Source organism: Takifugu flavidus, chromosome 22, assembly GCF_003711565.1.
Source record: "Takifugu flavidus isolate HTHZ2018 chromosome 22, ASM371156v2, whole genome shotgun sequence".
Lineage (NCBI taxonomy): Eukaryota > Metazoa > Chordata > Actinopteri > Tetraodontiformes > Tetraodontidae > Takifugu > Takifugu flavidus.
Genome location: NC_079541.1, coordinates 5,366,173 through 5,384,374, shown reverse-complemented (window position 1 = coordinate 5,384,374; position 18,202 = coordinate 5,366,173). Strand labels below are relative to the sequence as shown.

At 48.7% G+C, this 18,202-nt stretch overlaps 2 protein-coding genes across 3 annotated transcripts; both read right to left on the bottom strand.

Moving 5' to 3' along the window:
• Positions 1 to 2,341: 2,341 nt before the first annotated feature.
• fam3c (FAM3 metabolism regulating signaling molecule C) lies at positions 2,342 to 5,773 on the bottom strand. Its single transcript, XM_057021911.1, has 9 exons — positions 5,348 to 5,773; positions 5,162 to 5,260; positions 5,002 to 5,028; positions 4,757 to 4,880; positions 4,475 to 4,533; positions 4,273 to 4,323; positions 4,115 to 4,199; positions 3,899 to 4,025; positions 2,342 to 3,210 (listed from the first exon to the last, which is right to left on the bottom strand). The coding sequence occupies exons 1-9, from the start codon at positions 5,361 to 5,363 to the stop codon at positions 3,121 to 3,123; spliced, it is 678 nt and encodes a 225-aa protein (XP_056877891.1). The 5' UTR covers positions 5,364 to 5,773; the 3' UTR covers positions 2,342 to 3,120.
• Positions 5,774 to 6,267: 494 nt separating this feature from the next.
• Positions 6,268 to 12,248, bottom strand: si:dkey-159a18.1 (sortilin). 2 transcript variants are annotated; one of them, XM_057021906.1, is made up of 21 exons: positions 11,805 to 12,248; positions 11,664 to 11,726; positions 11,521 to 11,597; positions 11,354 to 11,450; positions 11,112 to 11,279; positions 10,938 to 11,011; positions 10,677 to 10,723; positions 10,384 to 10,520; positions 10,213 to 10,296; positions 9,696 to 9,756; positions 8,762 to 8,914; positions 8,565 to 8,662; positions 8,400 to 8,499; positions 8,087 to 8,284; positions 7,827 to 7,952; positions 7,412 to 7,607; positions 7,225 to 7,341; positions 7,028 to 7,154; positions 6,842 to 6,948; positions 6,640 to 6,757; positions 6,268 to 6,566 (listed from the first exon to the last, which is right to left on the bottom strand). In XM_057021906.1, exons 1-21 carry the CDS (start codon positions 12,036 to 12,038, stop codon positions 6,552 to 6,554), a joined length of 2,397 nt encoding a protein of 798 aa, XP_056877886.1. In that variant the 5' UTR covers positions 12,039 to 12,248; the 3' UTR covers positions 6,268 to 6,551. The 2 variants fall into 2 exon arrangements, with proteins under 2 accessions (XP_056877886.1, XP_056877885.1); XM_057021905.1 differs by having other exon boundaries at positions 7,827 to 8,020; positions 8,110 to 8,284; positions 11,805 to 12,243.
• Positions 12,249 to 18,202: the final 5,954 nt, after the last annotated feature.

The following is an 18,202-nucleotide window of genomic DNA, read 5'->3' as shown; positions in this document are numbered from 1 at the left end:
CAGCGGAAAGTTCCCACAGACCCACTGAGTGTAAACACAGCTGTCTGGATTAGTGCGCGTGTGTGTGTGTGTGTGTGTGTGTGTGTGTGTGTTACAGAGGCAATTACTGGATTGTGGGGTGGGAAGCAAAGGGCAGCAAGGTCACCCCTGAGCCCAAAGCAGGGGGGGGGGGGATGGGGGGGCATCGGCTGTGCAGGACTCCACAACAACACAGTTGTTATCTCAGTGTTTTTGCATCGTAGCAAAGTGTGAAGTCCACGACAACCCAGTCAAATGTAAATATGACCGTTAATCATCCCGAATATGTTAATTTGACCCTTATCTTTTTCACGTTCCTGCAAACACGCTGCGACTTTAAGGGCATTAGAAACTTTGAGCGCCTGCTGTTCTGCCAGGCTGCCACTAGGCGTCTCCGTTTTCACTTGAATGTGGCTTCACAACTTGTGGCTTCACTTTGCTCCCCTCTAAGGTTGTTTTGCAGATTCAATCCCAGCTTTCAGGTTGACGGATATCCTAGATATCACAGAAAAAGACGTTTTGTCTATTTCCCTGGCCTTTTAAAAGCCAACCTGTACCATTAGAAGCTTTTCTTGTGTTATGGCTAAAAGTTACAACCTTTGCTTGCAAATTTAATTGCTATTCTGACCAAGTAATGGATTTATTTGGACTGTTGTCTTTGCACGTTAGCTGGTGCAAAGATTTGTTGTCGGAGATACGATACAAATCCCCCCCAGTTGTTTTAAGGGTTGCGATTAAGACAAACCAGAGCAGAACTTTTGTCTCCACCTTCTTACATGGACTCTTTTTTTAACGTCATGAATTGTTCAGAAATGACATTTACGTGAAAATCTATAAGCTTGGCAGTTCGGGATGGAGTCTTGGGAGGGAGGGGGTGTTGAGCGTTAATATCCACCCATGCGGAGATGCTCAAAACACATTTGAGATGTCGAGCAAACAGGAATGCAGTGGAGGATCCTTGGAGCCTGGACGGGGGTGTTGGAGTGTTTAGAGCTGGGTGTAAACAAGGGGTGGGGCTCAATATCTGACAGATACAAGGAGTGGGACAGCGGCGTTATCTTGAGGCTCCCAAGGCCAGAGATGAGCTCCAGCAGGTGGGGCCCCAGACTTGTTTGCTATTCTTCTGCAGCCAATGGCGTGGGTGGTGCCGTTATCGGCCTTTTTTAGGGTTCGCTGTGCTTGTGCTGGTGCAGAGATAACCAGGAGCGTCTGAGGGGTCAGGACTCAGCTGTTGTTGGACACAGAGGAATGAGGGACGGGAGACAGGTGGTGGTGGCGGTGGCGACGACGTGCACAGAAAATGAGCTTGCATTTCAGTCTCAAATGGGAGTGTTAAAGTGGCCTTGGGGGTGGAAGGTCAGAGGTCAGGGACAGGGACATTATATAGTTGAGCACTTTGGGAGGGGGGCCCCCTTTGTTTGATCGGCAGATTTATTTTGGGAAGATGGAGGAAAGAGACCCAACTTCATCGTCCCGCACCCCCACTATAGCCTCCATGTGTTTATGCAGCCCCGCCCAGCAGCTCCTCGCAATTAGAACTTTATGTGGCTGGAGATATTCCTCCTCCATCCATAATGCATCATAAAGCGCGTCTTATATAAGGGGAACTGGAGACGATTGACTCCCACAGCTCAGCCCTGAGAAGGATCCACAGGAGCTTCAGCCCACACGCACTTACGAAAGCATCGGGTGCACGATGCCAGCATGCACAGACCACAAGTCGCGGGAAAAATTTTAAAATGGCCACCAAATAAAGAGGCCTCTCACCAGAGCGTGCACATGTGACATGTTGGGGAGGAATTCTTTTAATAATAAAGGAAGTCTGTGCTGAGGAGGTCATGGAATAGGAATCACATGCCACACATGAGCAGGAGGCCACCGTGGATACTCACAAAATTGGATTGACGTGCACGTGAGAGCGTGCAGAAATAAAATGCATTCACACTGTGCAACTGTACACACGCCGTGCTGGCTGGAATTCCTCATTTCCATCAGATTTGGAATGAACTGGTGCAAAACGCAGGTCAAATACTCTTGTTCGGAGCCTCCTGAGCAGCTGAGATTTGCATGTGTGAACAGCACAGGTGAGAAAATGAACCACTTCATGTGCTTCATGTTGAAACTATGTTGACAAGTTAAATGTGCTGACGGCGCCCTCTGTTGGCCGATAGAAGCCACGCATAGACTAAATCAGGAAAAATATCCCATTTTTGTATTAAAATGGCTAAAACAATTTAAAAAAGTCCCATCTCGGATCAAGATTTAAAAAAACGTGCATGTAAAGTTATTTTTTGTAGTGTAAGTGACAAAGAACCACATCAAAAACATCTCAAATCAAAATTTATTTTAAGAAATTATATTAATATCATTAGAATTACAACTATTATTAAATATCTTGAAATTCTGGACGATCTGCTACATATTTACCAATTTCACAGTGATTGGGATACATTTGGTTATAAAGTCATAAAACAGAGTTCCTTTAAAGCCACGTTATTTGTTTAGCATTTTTAACAAAAAAAAAAATAGGAAAGAACTACGCGAACAGTGAAATGGTTAATTAAGGCAAGTAAAAAGTGAGGGAAATGTAGCCCTTGATTAAAAAAATGGCTATTATATCCATCAACAGTGCAATAATTCAACGCTAACGGCTAAATCTGAAGCAGAAACAGCGATAGCATTCCAACTGAAACAAATCCCTTCTGACCAAAAGCCCCTTTCACACATGCTTCTATAGCCGGGTTTGATCTGAGGCAGCTGCATGTGTGAAGTTTTTCCTGAGAAGGGAGAGTGTGTGTCCACCTGCAGTCTGCCCGCGTGGTCTTCAGGCATGTGAGAGTGTGGTCCGGCATGGTGCGACCCCAGCATGTGTGAACACACACTCTCCCGTGGCGCATGTGCGAAAGGGGCTGAATCTAAACGGAAGGAGCCCAGAACAGTGAGCGCTTCTCTTTCCAGGGGGGTTCCACACAGACGGGTCAAACTGTTAAGACCTGGAAAAAAAAGATCTTCACCACCAAGAAAAAGTCTGTGGGGACAGCAGGACGGGGCTGCAGGCAGGGAGGGGGGAGGGGGGAGGGGGGAGGGGGGGGGGCCTTCGGATCAGTCCGCCCTCTGAGGAACGCAGCCCTCCATCTCCAGCACTTCGGGCCAGCCGTCGTACTTGTTGGTCTCCTTGTTGTTCTTTATGTGCTGGAGGAACGGGACACAGGGGGGTCAATGTTAAACCAAACATGCCGAGCAAAGGTGAAGGCGTGGCGAGTGCGGATGCAACCCCCCCCCCCCCCTTCCTCCAGCATCGACGCTCCGCTGAGCAAGTGCTGCATCGTTAATGTGACGTTATCGGCGGGATGTGCCAAAGGCTTGCAATTAGAGGAAGAGTCAGGATGTGAGCTGGAAATGGAGACCGCCGCCCCGATGACCTCATCATCAGATTAGGTTGCGGCGGCCATATTGCGGCCTCCCGGCCCATCTGCGTCTGTCTGCTCCAGTGTGCAGCTGCGATCAGGTCACATGATCCAGGCCAGTACTGGGAAAAGCCTTTTCTTTTAGAATCCGGACTGATTTCTGAGCCGACATTGCAAATATTGTGCACAGTATCTCCATAGCAACCTTGACAAGAACTACATCTCTTAAAGAGACATTTAAGGAGCGGAACGTGATCCTGTAACCACAGCTTATACACCTGCACACTGCTCAGGAGGGCTTTTCTTATTGTTTAAACTTGCCAAACTGGTGTGACTCCAACAAAGACGGTTAAACTCTTTGACTAATATGCAGGACATTTCCTTAAGCTTTCCTTAAAGACGAGCCCCACAGCTCTTAGCCTGTGTTGCGTTAGTGGAATAAATGTAAACATGGGCTCCGCTGATCGTATTACCTGCTCGAAAGGACTCTTTGTCCGGATGCCCTTCCCTCCTACAAAGATCCAGCTATCCCTGAAGCCCAGAGTGTTGATAACCGAGCTGCCCAGATCAGAAATGAGATGCTTGGCCTCATCGTTGAGCCTGCAGTAACAAAAACATAGGACGGCAGATATTATCTCCGGGCTACACGCGGAGCGACACACGTTGCCGTCCTCTCCTCTCGGTCTCACTTTGTGTACACGTCATCAAAGGAGGCCATCATCACAATCGTCCCGTCCTGGATTTCCTTCAAAAACGTGATCAGGGGAGCCACATCTGCACCAAAAAGACAGTGATTGCCACTTATGTGCCTAATTACCCCAACTAGAAGAGCACAAATCAAGCGCACCTCCTGCCCACATGTCGAAAACCTCTGTCTTAATGAGTTCTCCTGTTCTACCTGTAGGAAGGACAAAGCAGCCAGTTAATCTGACTGATGTGTGTGTTTCCAACAGCAGGTGGTTCCTACGAGTGCTTCAAAGCTGCAAATGTAGCGAAACACTCCCAGTTGCACCCGACAGCGAGGTGTTTAGGGCGGCTGGTAACGTTACCGTTCACCAGGGCGATATTTATTCCTCTCCCCACGTTGTTCCTCACGCTGCTCATCAGTCTAAAAGGAGCAAGAGAAGACGGTCAGGGTACGGCCGTTTCTGACGGGTGATGTGGCAACACGGTACATTTACAGTCGGTTTGGCGTGAAAGCAGTTCCTGGAAAATGTTGACAAATGGTTCTAGTTTTGCCACCTTTATCAAAGACTTTGGAATTTAGAGCTGGACGGAAGGTGTGCCCCTGAATAAACAAAATATGGAGTTAGGCGGTGTTATTGGCTTACAGTTTGTCCTCGAGGCACATCCTGGGTCCCACCACGGTGGCGGCTCCACTGGCCAGCTTGAAGCTGAAGTGTCCATTGGGACAAGTTTTGGACAGTCCACACTTATATCTGACATGCTTTGTTGCTTCATAGAAAGAAGACAGAGTAAAATTCAGTGAGTCGGTGTAGAGAGGAGAAAAGAGGGGACGTGGACCAGACCTTTGCCAAAAGAGGGAATAATAGAGGACATTTAAAATTACACTTACGTTCTTCGTTTTGTGGCAGGGATCTGGCTGAAAGACCCAAAGATATGCAGATTTTAAAGGAGGAAGAGAAAAAAGTCAAGATAAACTAGGCAGCATCTATTTTCTAAGTCAATAAAGCAGTAGATAAGACGAGTTCCTTTGTAACAGAGGTTATACTCACACGTCAAAGCTCCAAAGTCCATGTTAATTTCCAACAGCTGGAAAGCCACAAAGACAGCAAGGAGGAAAGCAAGAACGAGCACTGCCAATTTTATGATGCCTGAAAACATACAGCAATAAATTTTACCGACAGTTACCCCATAATTCACAATATCAATGCTTCATAATGGAAATATCGAAAACTTACCACTAGCCCGGACCATCTTTGCAATCCTGCAGCGACGTTTGCAAGCGGTGATGGAAAAATGTGTTTTTGTTCTATATGAATGTCGTTTTAGGCTAAAATCGCAACGGAATTGAACAGCTAGGTTGATTTCTCAGAAATCGAAAGAGGAATACTGATGTTAGACATGTCAGAAACATAAATTTGGACAAGCTAGGGGGAACATGCGTCAACTTTAGCGTAAAACTGGCGCGTAACCTTTTGTGGTGATCTCTGTCTTGGTCCAGCAATTGTAATTAAATAATTAAATGAGAATGAATGTAAGTATGTTAATACATACCTGTTAAATTACAAAGGAAAGGAGTGTTTTCTGTGGAGCGCAATTCTCGTCTCTAACACAACTTAGCGACACTACAACATGAAGCGCAACAGGAGGTACAGTGGAAGGAAAGAGGTTCCACTCTGTCAAAACAAGTGTGAACATTTAATCTCGCTTTGAAATCAGTTTAATTTTCTATATTTGTAATCATCATATGTACAAATTATTTACTATTACCGTGTTTCTTCATTTAGTTTTCGTATAAGACATCAATGAATGTGTTAGAAGAGACAGGTTGAGTGTTATATCTGTTTTATTAACGATCTTCCCTTCGCCGTCAGTGCCCCTTTCTTCTTCGCTGCCTGCTTTTAATGCGATGGGGTGTTATAGCGCCACCTGTGTCCAAAGAAGGGCAACTACTTCTGAGCGGAAATAGAAAAGGGAAGCGCGGAGGAACCAGAAGAGTGAAGAGATAGTGAACAAAAAGAGGTTGTATAAAGAAGACGAGGAGTTCAAGAGAAAGCAACCAAAACAAAAGGCCAAAGAAAAACGCAACAACACAAATGAGCAGGGAACAAAGCCATAGAAATTAAATGAATGAATACAGAATTAACACACACAAAAGGCCTATTTGTTTGTTTTTAATGGACATTTCCTGGCTTCTCCACATGTGGTGACATCCAGAGACAAAGTGTGTAACACACAGTAAAAGTGAAATAAAAAATACTGTACAAATCAGACTGTTAGCGAAGCAAAAACAACAGGGTGATTTCAATAAATTAAAACTATCATGCTTCTCATATAGGCCCTCGAAACATCCCATAAGCACTGCTGCCGTCATCTGGAAAAGGTCTGATGACTTGTCGTGGCTCGACTTCTTGGGCGTGAGCGTGTCTTTTATTTCATTTGTCATGCAATAAGATCCTGTAGAGAGAGAAAGGTAGAGAATGGATTGTGATTGACAGAAGAAGCTTAAATGCTACTAAACAGCTCTTACGTCATCCGAGTCTGGCTGGCCGGCCGTGCCATTGCTGCTCGCGGTGCTAGTGAGATCGGCTGTGACGCCGTTTTCCTCCTCCTGAATCCGGAGGTTTGAGAAGCGATACAGCACTGTCCTATAGGGGGCGGGATTAAACCAGATCGGTCAGCGTGGAAACCAAAGGCCGAGCAGGGGTGCGCAGGTGCGCTCTGCAGCTCACCTGTGTCTGTAAACCGCCCTCCTTGTAGCAACGACTGCAGAGACGACGGCCAGCAGCACAATGACCCCTGCCCCGGCACACACCAGGATCAACACCAGCTTCTCGTGCTAAAAAACAAACATCCCACACCCTCATTAAGAACACGGGATCATGTCGGAGGCAGAATGGTGGGTGCGGCGCACTGACCGGGGTGTCAAAGTGCCTGTTGGGTGGACCTGGGCTGGGTTTAACGCCACAGGGTCTGATGAGGGTCTGCATCGCGAGGTGAGGTGAGAATCCCCCCTCGCACCGATTGCTGGGAACCTTGCGGTACCTGCGCAGGTGGCGGCATGTGTGAATACACTCGTGAGGCACGTTGCTGCCAGTGACATCATCGATATTACCCCGCTGTGAAAAGCTCATCCTCCTCCCCATTCAGACACAGCTCCAAGGTTTTGTTCGCACCGCCGGCCTGCCTGACACACTCTGAGGTGTTCTCGTGGCGATAGTAGCCGTAGTCACTGGGAACAAGTCGAACATTTTCACAAAGGAGCCAAACACTGCTGCTCTATAGCAAATACACAAGTGTACCATAAGAAATCCTCCCTGGTGCACAGGCAGGAGTGTTGCTTCTTGATCACAGCAAACCCTCTGCCATTCCTGCACACGGACTGCTTCTTGCGCCTCCTGTAGACCTCCTTGGCGCCCAGAACGCAGCCATTCCTCTCCAAGTCTCCTCCGGAGGGGTCAGAATGTGCCAACCAGTCTTGGTAATCCCTGTCGGTACCTGAGGAAGTTGTAGAGAAGTGAACAGCGCGCAGCTTCAACCTCCTCCAAGTGAATCCATCCCTGTTTCATGTCATTCCTAGAACCTGCTGGAGCGTCTACCGCCCTCTGGTGGCGCACAATTATAAACGCAGCCTCTCTCTACTGTTTTAGATGGCACTCGAGCCCAATTAAAAACTGAAATAATAGTGAATATTCAATGCTTGGCATTAATACTCACACTCTCTTGTAATAAGACTCTGGAAGTCAATGGTGACCGCCACCCACATGGGCTGGCCGTCATCCTCGGGCCTGAAGCCCCACACGCTGACGCTCATGGCCTTGGTGCCAGGCTCAGATGCCAGGCCTGCAAAGAAGAACGGCTGTTCAGTGAAGTTGTAGGATTTCCAACACTGGCCTTCATCTGTGGAAAACCTGGCAAAGGAGACATTAGCCACAAAATTACTACGGGATCTCCAAGGATTAGTTGCGAGATGATACCAGCGAACATATCAGTGCAGTACTTGATGGTCTTGACTTGTCCTTCGTGGTGAGCCTCCACAGCCACAACCAGTCCGCCAGAGTCCAAGATGCTGTAGTGGTGAGGGCCCCTCAGCGTGCCCCTCCAGTTGTAACCCCCGTCTGTAGAGACGAAGACATCGGGGTGCTGTGAGGAGGACAGAGAGTCGCCCACGGTCCCTGCAGGGGACAGGAAACACACCTCAGTGTCTCAGATCCAACACAAATCCAGGCGATTCCCATCAGATCTGCTGAACATCTACTGGTACAGACTGATGGAAAACTTAGCCGTTACCGTGAGCGATAACCAGGCCGATGGCGGTGGAGTCGGACAGTGTCACCATGGGAACCATGCGGTTGTTGCGGCTGTGCTCTCCGTGAATATGGAGGTTACACTGGTGGAGGACGCGCGTCATTCTTACGGCTCAAAATGCATCAGGTTAACGGCTCTGGTACGTACCTTCTGGACCTGCGCGTCGCAGTCCACGTTGTCGGGCTTGTTGAGCTGTCTCCACGTTCCTCCTCTGTTAAAAGAAATGACGGATCTTATACGGTTGTCTGCAACAGAAACCGTCAGCGATGCGTCAGCGACAAGGAGGATCTCTCCACCGATCAGGCTAAAGGTTTTGTCCTTGAGGCGGCGTCACCGGCACTGACCCTGGTCCAGTTTGTTCGTGAGGTAGACGCCTCTCAGCGAGGTTATGTTGGTGAAGTCGCTCTTCCTCAGCCCGTCGAAGAGGTGTCGCTCCAGCGATTTGGAGAACAAGATACCGCGGTCGTCTGAGGTGTACATGGTCCCGAAGAAGGTGTCTGCAGCGAAGGGCAAAGCCTCTTTACCTTCACTGGCACATTTTAACAAAGCACACACACATGCGCAAGCACGCACACGCACACAAGTAAGGACTTTCCTAGGCACAATACATCCCCGAGACTCTAACCTAAACTCAATTCTAACCTCAACCTTAAACCCACGTTATAAGAACCAGCCAAAATGTCCCACAAATGTCCTAATTTTGCTAGTAGACGGAATATTTTGTTACTCGATAAGAAGAAGAACACACACACACCAGAAAAACCCATGAAGGACGAGCTAAGCTGAGGGAAGTGATGGTTGTCAGTGTTTGTGTGCGTCTTACAGCCAGTTTGTCACGTTTTTTGCAGCGTAAACTAAATCCATTCTCCTCCGGCCTACCAGAGATAAAGCACCCCCCCGCATTGCCTCTATTTATCACCTCTGCATGATAAAGTCCCACCAGTTGAGCCACTTTGTGCTGGAGCACTTGCTGGGGAAGAGCAATAATAATAATAATAATATTGCAGGGTAGAGATAAACATGAATGAAAGCATGAAGTGTGTGTGTGTGTGTGGGGGGGGGGGGGGCGCGTTTGTGAGAACGAACAAAAAGGAGAAAAATTGGGTGCAGCTGTATTTGAGTGCACACTCTCAGAGAAAGTGATTTGTCAGCAATGCCAGGAACCTGTGGAACCAGTCCAGCTTTTACCGTTAAGCGTTTCCATTACAGCAACCGGGGCCAAGAGGGCCGCAAATGTCCTCACAACAGGGGTATTTTCACTGTGTGTGTGACTGTTACCTCCTGGGTTGTCCACATGCATGAAGAGCATATCTTCATCACCATCCAGGATGGAATAAAACTGCAAGCAAACACACGTGAACTTAGAACTCAGCTGTGTGAGGAACCTTTCAGACAGAACGACGTGTGAAGAGGTTACACCAGGGCATGGTTGAGAGAGGAAATGTAACCACGGATACCAATTGACTTCCAACAAGTACAACGGACGCAACTACAGTATCACGAGTTCGCATGTGACCCAGAAGCTGCGATGGAGCAATAACTTCTGCAAAGTGGGAGATTAGCATGTGCTAGCGGTGCTAAACGTTATTATAAACCCATAATCCCTTGGAATCACACAGCAAGGATTTAGAATTGTGTCAAATTATGCCTTAGTTACCAAAAACAGGATCTCCTCATTACTGGCATGCCGGCTTTTGTGCCATTTTGTGGGAATAATGACGTATTTACTGTGTTGTCAGTAGGTTTTGACAGAGAAAAATGGGAAACTCTTTTTCTGTGCTTCAGCACTTCTCACCTGCTCGGTGGAAGCAGACGGCAGCAGCGCCCGGCTGAAGCTCTCTCCCTGGTCGGATGAGAAGTACATGACCCGAGGAGATCTCTGGGGAGGGGGGAGAGGGACACACTTCTGTTGATGCTCTGTGCACAATAAAATCGAGGCCCCACAGCAAATCTTCCGCCATCTTACCGAATCTTCCATGACAGAAAAGAAGAGAAACGCTCCAATGTAGCCAAAGCTGTAGATGTCCTCGTGGATGGTGGTGAAGGTCTTCCCCAAATCAGTAGTCCTCTTCAGGACCAGATCCCCCCTCTCATCTGCCTCAACTGTCAAAAAACCGCACAGGATTTGACTTGAGGCTCGCCCCGTCTTCGTCCCATTCCCATAAATTGATTCCCCATCAAGAAACTCTGACTGAATTTCCACTTCACTCCTCACAGTTTGCGACATAAACGGCCATCTAGTCTCATTCGCCATCTCACCTGTGTCCACTAGACTGTAGCTGAGGAATAAATTGATCCCAGCCCCCCTGCAGGAAACAGGAAGTAGACCGCTTTACAAACGTGCCACGAGACAACGCCCTGCTGAAGATTTCAGATATGTATTGCAAGGAGACGCGTTCCGAGCGCTTCCTCTACAGCGGCGGCGTTGGCGGGGCTTCAGTCCAACGCAGACATCTAAAGTTTGAGTGTTTGGATGTTGAACTGGCGTTTGTGTGCTTTTTGTTTCCTGTGCTCCCTCACCAGGAGAAAGAATGCACTCCATCATGGACTTTTGTCCACTTGGCACCAAAGTCCAGGGAGAGCCACAGCCCGCCCTGCGAGTGGAAGGAACAGAAGTGTTTACCTTTACTTTAAGGCGTGTGTGTGTGTGTGTGCGTGTGTGTGTGTGTTTTAGCTCAGGACTCAGCGACCCACGTCGATGCTGAGGGCGACGAGGTAGTCGGGGTTCTGGAAGTGGTAGGTGATGGGCTGCGCCAGGTGGAATGGCAGCAGGATGAACTTGAAGGTGGCGCCGGCGTCCGTGGAGGTGAAGATGAGCCCACCTCGGTTTTCCAACACCGGGATGTCTGCCGTCAGAATCACCTGGGAAATCCAAAGCAGCGTCTTAGCGTTGGCGCCGCCGCAAATTCCCAACAGCTCCCAAAATTCCCCCTTACGGAGCTGCCGGGTCCAACGCTGACTCCGAACTCCTCCCGTATGAACGTGTTGTTGATCCTCTGAGAAATATCCTGGAAGGATTTCCCGGAATCCGTGCTGACGAGACAGACAGAAAAACGCCAGTTTGAGCCCAATTTCCCCCCAAAGTTGAATTCCCTTCTCTCACCTTCGATAGAGGCGCGACGACCCCCCTTCCAGGAAAGTATCGATGGGCGCGCTAAATGTTGACAGCACCAGGATAACCTGGGAAAATACCAGTAATTTCACGTGCAAAAGTCCAGAACTTGAGAGCCGCTCTTAAATACTCACTCCGGTACCGTCTCCCACCCACGTGAGAATCACATAGGAGCCATCGTCACCGTTAAACCCTGTCTAGATGAAAGAAGAACTACTCACGCAGCAGGAAACGATCCGTTTTTCACCATCAACCATCGTCACCGAGCATCTCACCTCGTGCGTGTTGTCATCCAGAACCCTGTGCTCGGTGGGAGTCAGGGGGGTCCGGCAGGAGGTGAAGGGGGGGCCACGGGGAGGCTTGTGGTCCCCGACGTCCCTGCTCGGCCTTGCGCGCACCTGGCCCCGCTCCTCCCCAGGTGGAGTCCGGCGGAAAGTTACCGTCCTCCCGCCTTCGGCCCTCAGGAGGAGGACGCAGACCCCGCATAGGACCGCGAGTTTCCTTAACATATCCAGGCCCAGAAATATTAAAACGGTGTTCACGCCGTCGCTAACCTCCGAGCACTGACCCTTCTGCTCCGCTGAGACGGAAAGAGTGGGTGGGACGGAGCAGGTCGGGTCATTAACATAAAAAAGTGCCCTGCGAAGTTGCGCGTCCGCAGTCGTCAGGCGTTTCTGCCCGCATCGCGGTTATCTGAGGCGATCGGAGAGTTCTCCGCATGATGGAAACGCACCTGCAAGCTGCTGCAAGTGCACGTTCGGGCGAAACTGATGAAGTCGTGAAAGGTTGGGGGCCGACAAAAGTGCCTTGGTGCTTGACCATAAGTTTCCTTTGCTTTGAGCGCGGTTTGCAGGAGCGATTCTAGCGGAGCCACGCTGGCGCAGCGCGCTCTCTAGAGAGATGGATGCTGGATAAAAACACCACATTATGACAAGTAAACACTTGCTGCAGATGGGAACAGGCACACAGAAAAAGTCCTCGCGGGAGAAAGGAAATGCTAGAATCAGTTAATTAGTAAATAATCTGTGTGGGTTTGCTTGCGTGCCTCTCTTAAAGCACTGGAGCGTCAAAGGAAGCTAGAGTGATCACCCCAGGAGGCTCCTGCGAGCACCCGGTGGTCCAATAAGCACCACTAGGGGGCGCTGACCCAGACCAGTGTTTTGACTGGTCAAATCGCTGCCTGTGTTTTAAAGACAACCAGAGTTGCGCCAGAATGACAGCGGCGTCTTGCGTAATTTTCGAAACTCTTCCATTAAGCAGCTTTGTTGGGTCACAAGAGCTTAATTTGTTGATTTCAAACCCTGAAGCATCCAGAATGTCCTCGTCCTGGATCTGATCAAAGACTGGACACCGCAAACCCCAATAAACACACATTTTACGTGTTGAAACGTGCAGAAGTTTGTACTCTTTCACATTTATTTAGAAGTAAAAACAATAATAAAAAAAATACGTTCAGGGAACTTCCTAATCTTTTAGTGCAAAATCCTTGGTCAGTAATCCAGATTATCACCCGTTTTGGATCAGATATGCCATAACAGTGTAAACAGCATAACAGCAGGCAGCAAACACGCAGCACAAAAGTGCAAGTAATGTTCAGTAAAGCTGCCAGTGAGTAGAGTTATCAGCACATTTCCCATCAGGAGTCCACGTGTTTGGCCACAGAGCGTCCCCCGGGTCGGGAGCCGGAGGGAGTCTTCTTCCCTGCCTTCATCTCTTCCAGCTCCCACATGGAGGAATGGTCCTGGTGGTGAGCCAGAGCACCGATGGAGTCCACCATCGAGTAGAAAACAGCGAGAACGGTCACAAACGTCCCAATAAAATACAGCTTGAGGATTGGTATCATCGTGTCCAAGGTCAAGAACATCTGGCAGAGAGGGGGAGACATTTTATCATGAAACAAGCCTTTAAACTGAAACAAACAAACGGGCGGTTTATAAAGGAAACCTCACGCCAAAGACCACAACAGAACCGCGTCTACACGCGTTTCCGGGACGCAGAAAACGTCCAGCATCGGTGCGTAAAAGCCGCATGTTTCTCGTCTCTATTCTCCCTTGTATTCGGCACAAACACGCGCGCGCACAGACACATCTCCCATTGTTCTCCCCCTAACAGAGAAACCAATGGCAGAAGCTGCTCCGAGAGTTGGTCACTTTCAGTCGCCGAAACTTCTGCGTTTCGACGTCGTCAGCGAAAATAATGCGGAACGGAAAATGAACCCGAACGTCTCACCAGGAGTCTCGCTCATAAAAGACACGAGCACATGGCAAAAAAAGAGGTGAAAGCAAGAGGAAGAGCTGAAGAATGTCCCATTCTGCCACACGTACCGACGGCGCCTCTGCGTCTTTTCCTGCGGAATGCTCAAACAACCTGGAATCCTTCTGGAATCTCTTCTTCCTCATGGATTTAGGACCAGTCATCAGGTTTTCAGGCGCCGACTGAGCTCTGGGTCGATTTGCGCTCAGCTTCTAGAGCGCAGCGGTGACATCACACACGGCAGCCAACCCGTTGGAACTGGCCTTGGATTTACCCTGAAGGCTCTTCTGTAGTTTCCCATGACGGTGCTTCAGTCATCATCCTGTTCTTTTGCTTCAAAGTTTCAAAATAGACCACAACATTTAACACTATCAGGATTTCTATTCTATCCAAGTCCCAAATTTATTGAGTGCTCTTTGGGATCTTCCCGGGAACCTGTGCTTGGCCTCTCCTCTCAAGCTGATGAGCTCAAGGTCAAAAAAACTGACCACTCTGTCACAGAAAATTGCTCGTTTAAGACTAAAAAGATTGGGATTCAGAGCAGAGTGAAAGAGATGCTAACATGCTAAGCACCACTGATTCCCTTTCGCCTTCATTTACAGATAAAATATTTTGTTTCGGAGCCACACAACGTCTCCACGCTCGAGTCATTCCCTCGCGGTTACACTCCTAGTTTATTTTGGGCAATTTGTAAACTTCGACTGATATATATCTAAAAAAAACAAAGTCTCTGGTTTTAGAGTGACGCCATGCTGACACGTGTGTTACCACTTCCTGGTTTGTAGCATGGATTTCAGGCAGGGAGTGTCTAATGATTGCGTTTTAGAGGTCACACATGTGGAGCATCCATTTAATGACTCATGACTCAAGCAGGTCGTGTATTGTTAATGTTATACCCCTTCACACACACTCCAATCTGTTGCAGCCTTAATGAGGAGCTTAATAAACCGTAGAATGCTGTGGGGGAGCTCCACTTTCTCACCATAGCAGCACTGTAATAGCAGGAACTCATGGTTTCCTCATCCCCGGAGGCTTGAGGAATTTGCAGCACAAGGTCAGTGGCTCTGGACCCAAAGGTCAGGCAGGCCACGTTTAAAGGCGCGGTGGAATATGTTGAACCTGGGGCTGATTAGCCCAGAGAACAGTATTATTTCCAAAACATGATTTAAAAAATTCATGCAACCCCCTTGAGCCCAATGTCCTGCACATTTGCCTCTGTTGGCCAAATGTTTCTCCTTGCATGACCCTGATTGACAGGAAGTTCCTGTTCATCCTTAATCCTTTTGTTTCTTGATTTCACCTTTCATGGCGAAACAATGAAGCGGTATTTCCAGGATTATTTTTGGGTATGCAGGGCCTCTTAGAATCCACAGGAGCATTTAATCTGACTGTTCAAGCTGGAAAAATAAGAATACAGGGATTTAAATAAGAGCTATTATGTACACACATAATATGAAGATGAAGAAACAGTGATCAAATATTTCTCACCTCTCTCACCTGACAGGACTCTGTCACCCCACTGGGTCATGGTTTCCTCTCCTTTCCTCCTCCTCATCAAGCAGACTAGTTATGCTGATTCCTGTGTAGTTTTTCTGCTCCCCCCCCCCCCCCTATTCATTTACAGGTATCGCCGCCTTCGGAGCTGCATGATGACCTCCGGCCCGCTGACCCGTTGTATAGTGTATTTTCGTGTGTGTTTCTGTGCTCTGTGCCTCGCCTCTCCTCTCCTCTCCTCTCCTCTCCTCTCTCTCCTCTCCTCTCCTCTCCTCTCCTCTCCTCTCCTCTCCTCTCCTCTCCTCTCCCCTCCCTTTACCCAGCCAGCCATCAGCAGGAGGGTCCCCCTACATGAGCCTGGTCCTGCTCAAGGTTTCTTCCTGTTAAAGGGGAGTTTTTCCTTGCCACTGTTGCTTGTCTGGGGTCAGGCCCTGGGATTCTGGAAAGCGCCTTGAAACAATTTTGATTGTATAAGACGCTATATGATTAAAGATTTGATTTGATTTGATTTGAATTATTTGTTAGTGACTTAATATCAGGTCTGAGAAACTGCAATGTTCAAAAATTAACATCAAATAGAATAAATATTTTAGCCAGAGAAGACATGATTTAGGGGACAGTGTTGTCCAGACCCTGTCCTCGACTTAATGGTGCGATAATAACTACGGCCAGTAGAGGTCAGTGTTAGACAGATTAAAGTAGTCGAACAACGCGCAGCAGCATATTATTCTTTCATCCAAAAGATAAGTACACATACTTTTCTCAAAAAGAATATATCTTTTGGCTCAATAATTCCTATTATTTCAAATTGGAAATGTGCACCCAGGTTATTTCTTTCTGTTTCATATGCTTATTTAAATTTCCAACTATTTCTACCGTGAAAGCACCACAAATGGAAAGAAGATAAAAACAACAGTGTATGCTGTCTCTGGTTTTGAGGGGAAGCTATGAAACAGAGCTGCCGCAGTGTTTCACTCACTCCATCAGAGTAATTTGATTTGAGGTTAATTACCTCTGCACTGCATGGTCACATGACCAGGCTGATACCATCCTAGCCGGCCATTTGCCTGCCCATGTGTTAAACCTCAAGATTCCAATTTGTCTCAGCCAGTCAATAAGTGTCCACGCTGCGCACATGACTTTTATAAGGCTAATATGAGTGAGCATGCACAGCTTAAGGACATGCACATGTGAAATTAAGAGCAGAGTTCTCCCGACCCTTTTGCACGGGACACTAATCCTTTAATGCCTCTGATTTCAAGGTGAAGTTACAATGGAGATCCCTCAGATTTGGCTGCTCCCAGGTTGACAGAGGTTGAGTTTTTGGAGGGGTAGTAAGGCCTCCTGGCCTGATTTCTGGGTGAGGGGCTTCTGTGACCATGTGCAGATGATGACTGGTGAATGGGGAACTCACAGGAGCCCCGAAGGACTTGACTAAGAGGATTTTCCATCCAATAACTGTCACAAACAGTCAGTCACCTGGAGTGATCCCGGGAGGGTGGGGGGATGAGATGTGGAGGGAAATCCTCAATACCGCTTAAACTTTTACAACCATTTTAAAAAGAATACATTTTAAAAGTGCGCGTTCGCGCAGTGAAGGTGTGTCTTTGCACTTTAGCGGGAAATGAGGGACATTCCGTGGAGATCTTTGGACCACGGTTACGTAACACTCTGACACTTTGGTGCAAGCTTCACTCGGTTCAAAACGCGGCCTCCGTCGGCGTCTGGCAGCCAGATTTATTTCATCCTCGCGTTGTTTTCCTCTGGAAAACTATCATTTTCTTTCAGGCCTGCAGAGAAACCGAGGGGCTCTGCCAATAGCCGCCGTGGGCCCTGGTGTGAGGAGCTCTGTGTATTGGGGAAAATAAACCCAGCCTTGCTGTTTGGTTTCAGTCAAGGCCAACGATGGCACCCTCGGAGAAGACGCGCTGCTCTCTTCCTGTCCCGTTCACTCTAATTCTGCAATCCTCTTTGTGGAAGCGCCGTGGTGCCACCCATAGAAAGCAGGATTAACCCGTGCACACGGAGGCAGCAAGACGCAGAGAGCACTCAGCAGGACCGTACCGCTCCACTTGGAGAAGGGCTTAGGGCGACGAAAGCTTTATCCTATGTACGCTGAGTGCATTCGTCGTCATCGCAGGAAACCTCCTCTACACATCAAAGCTCCGCTGCTGCCTTCATTTCCACGGCGACACCCTCTCAGTAGGAGAATCTCCTTGGTGACACCCTGTGTTGACACGCCTAGAGGTGGCTTGCGCCTTTTTGTAGGCAGGTGCATCCTGTGCAGGGGCAGACGGGTTTATTTTTTACCTCTCGCTTTGGGAGCGTCTGCGTTGGGAGCAGACACAACTGGGGTTTGTTTTTTAACGACTCGACGGATCCTCGTGTAGTTTTTAAAAGCAATGCAGGTGCTGCGCGTCCACGGGTCCCTCGCGAATGTTTTCACCGTTTGGAGCCTTTTGAGAGGAAGCTACTGTTGAGAAGCTGCACGACAAAGGGAAGGACAGGGCCCCCGACCTTGGGTAGAGCATGGAGGGGTACGGCTACGAACACTTCGGTGCAGACGGGGCCCTTGAGAGCCAGCAGGCGGACTACAGGAGAATCGTGGGGGAAGCTCAGCCCCCGCGGACGCCCGCCTCGTCCCGAGACCACGAGCACTTCGTCCGTCAGACCTCGCACGGCCATGGCCACGAAACCGCTGCCCAGAGATACAGCGCCACGCGCGTCCAAGCCGGTCTGGGCCCAGAAAGGTGAGCTACTGAAACCAGCTGTAGCCCTATGATGTGTGTAACTGCAGAAGAGAGCCAGCAAAAGCCGGGCTTGGTTTGCATACCCACCCAGCGCACATTTGTTTGACCTTAAACAAGCCTTAACTACAACTCCCCTGCGTGGAATCACAGTTTCAGGGCTGCGAGACGAACGCTTG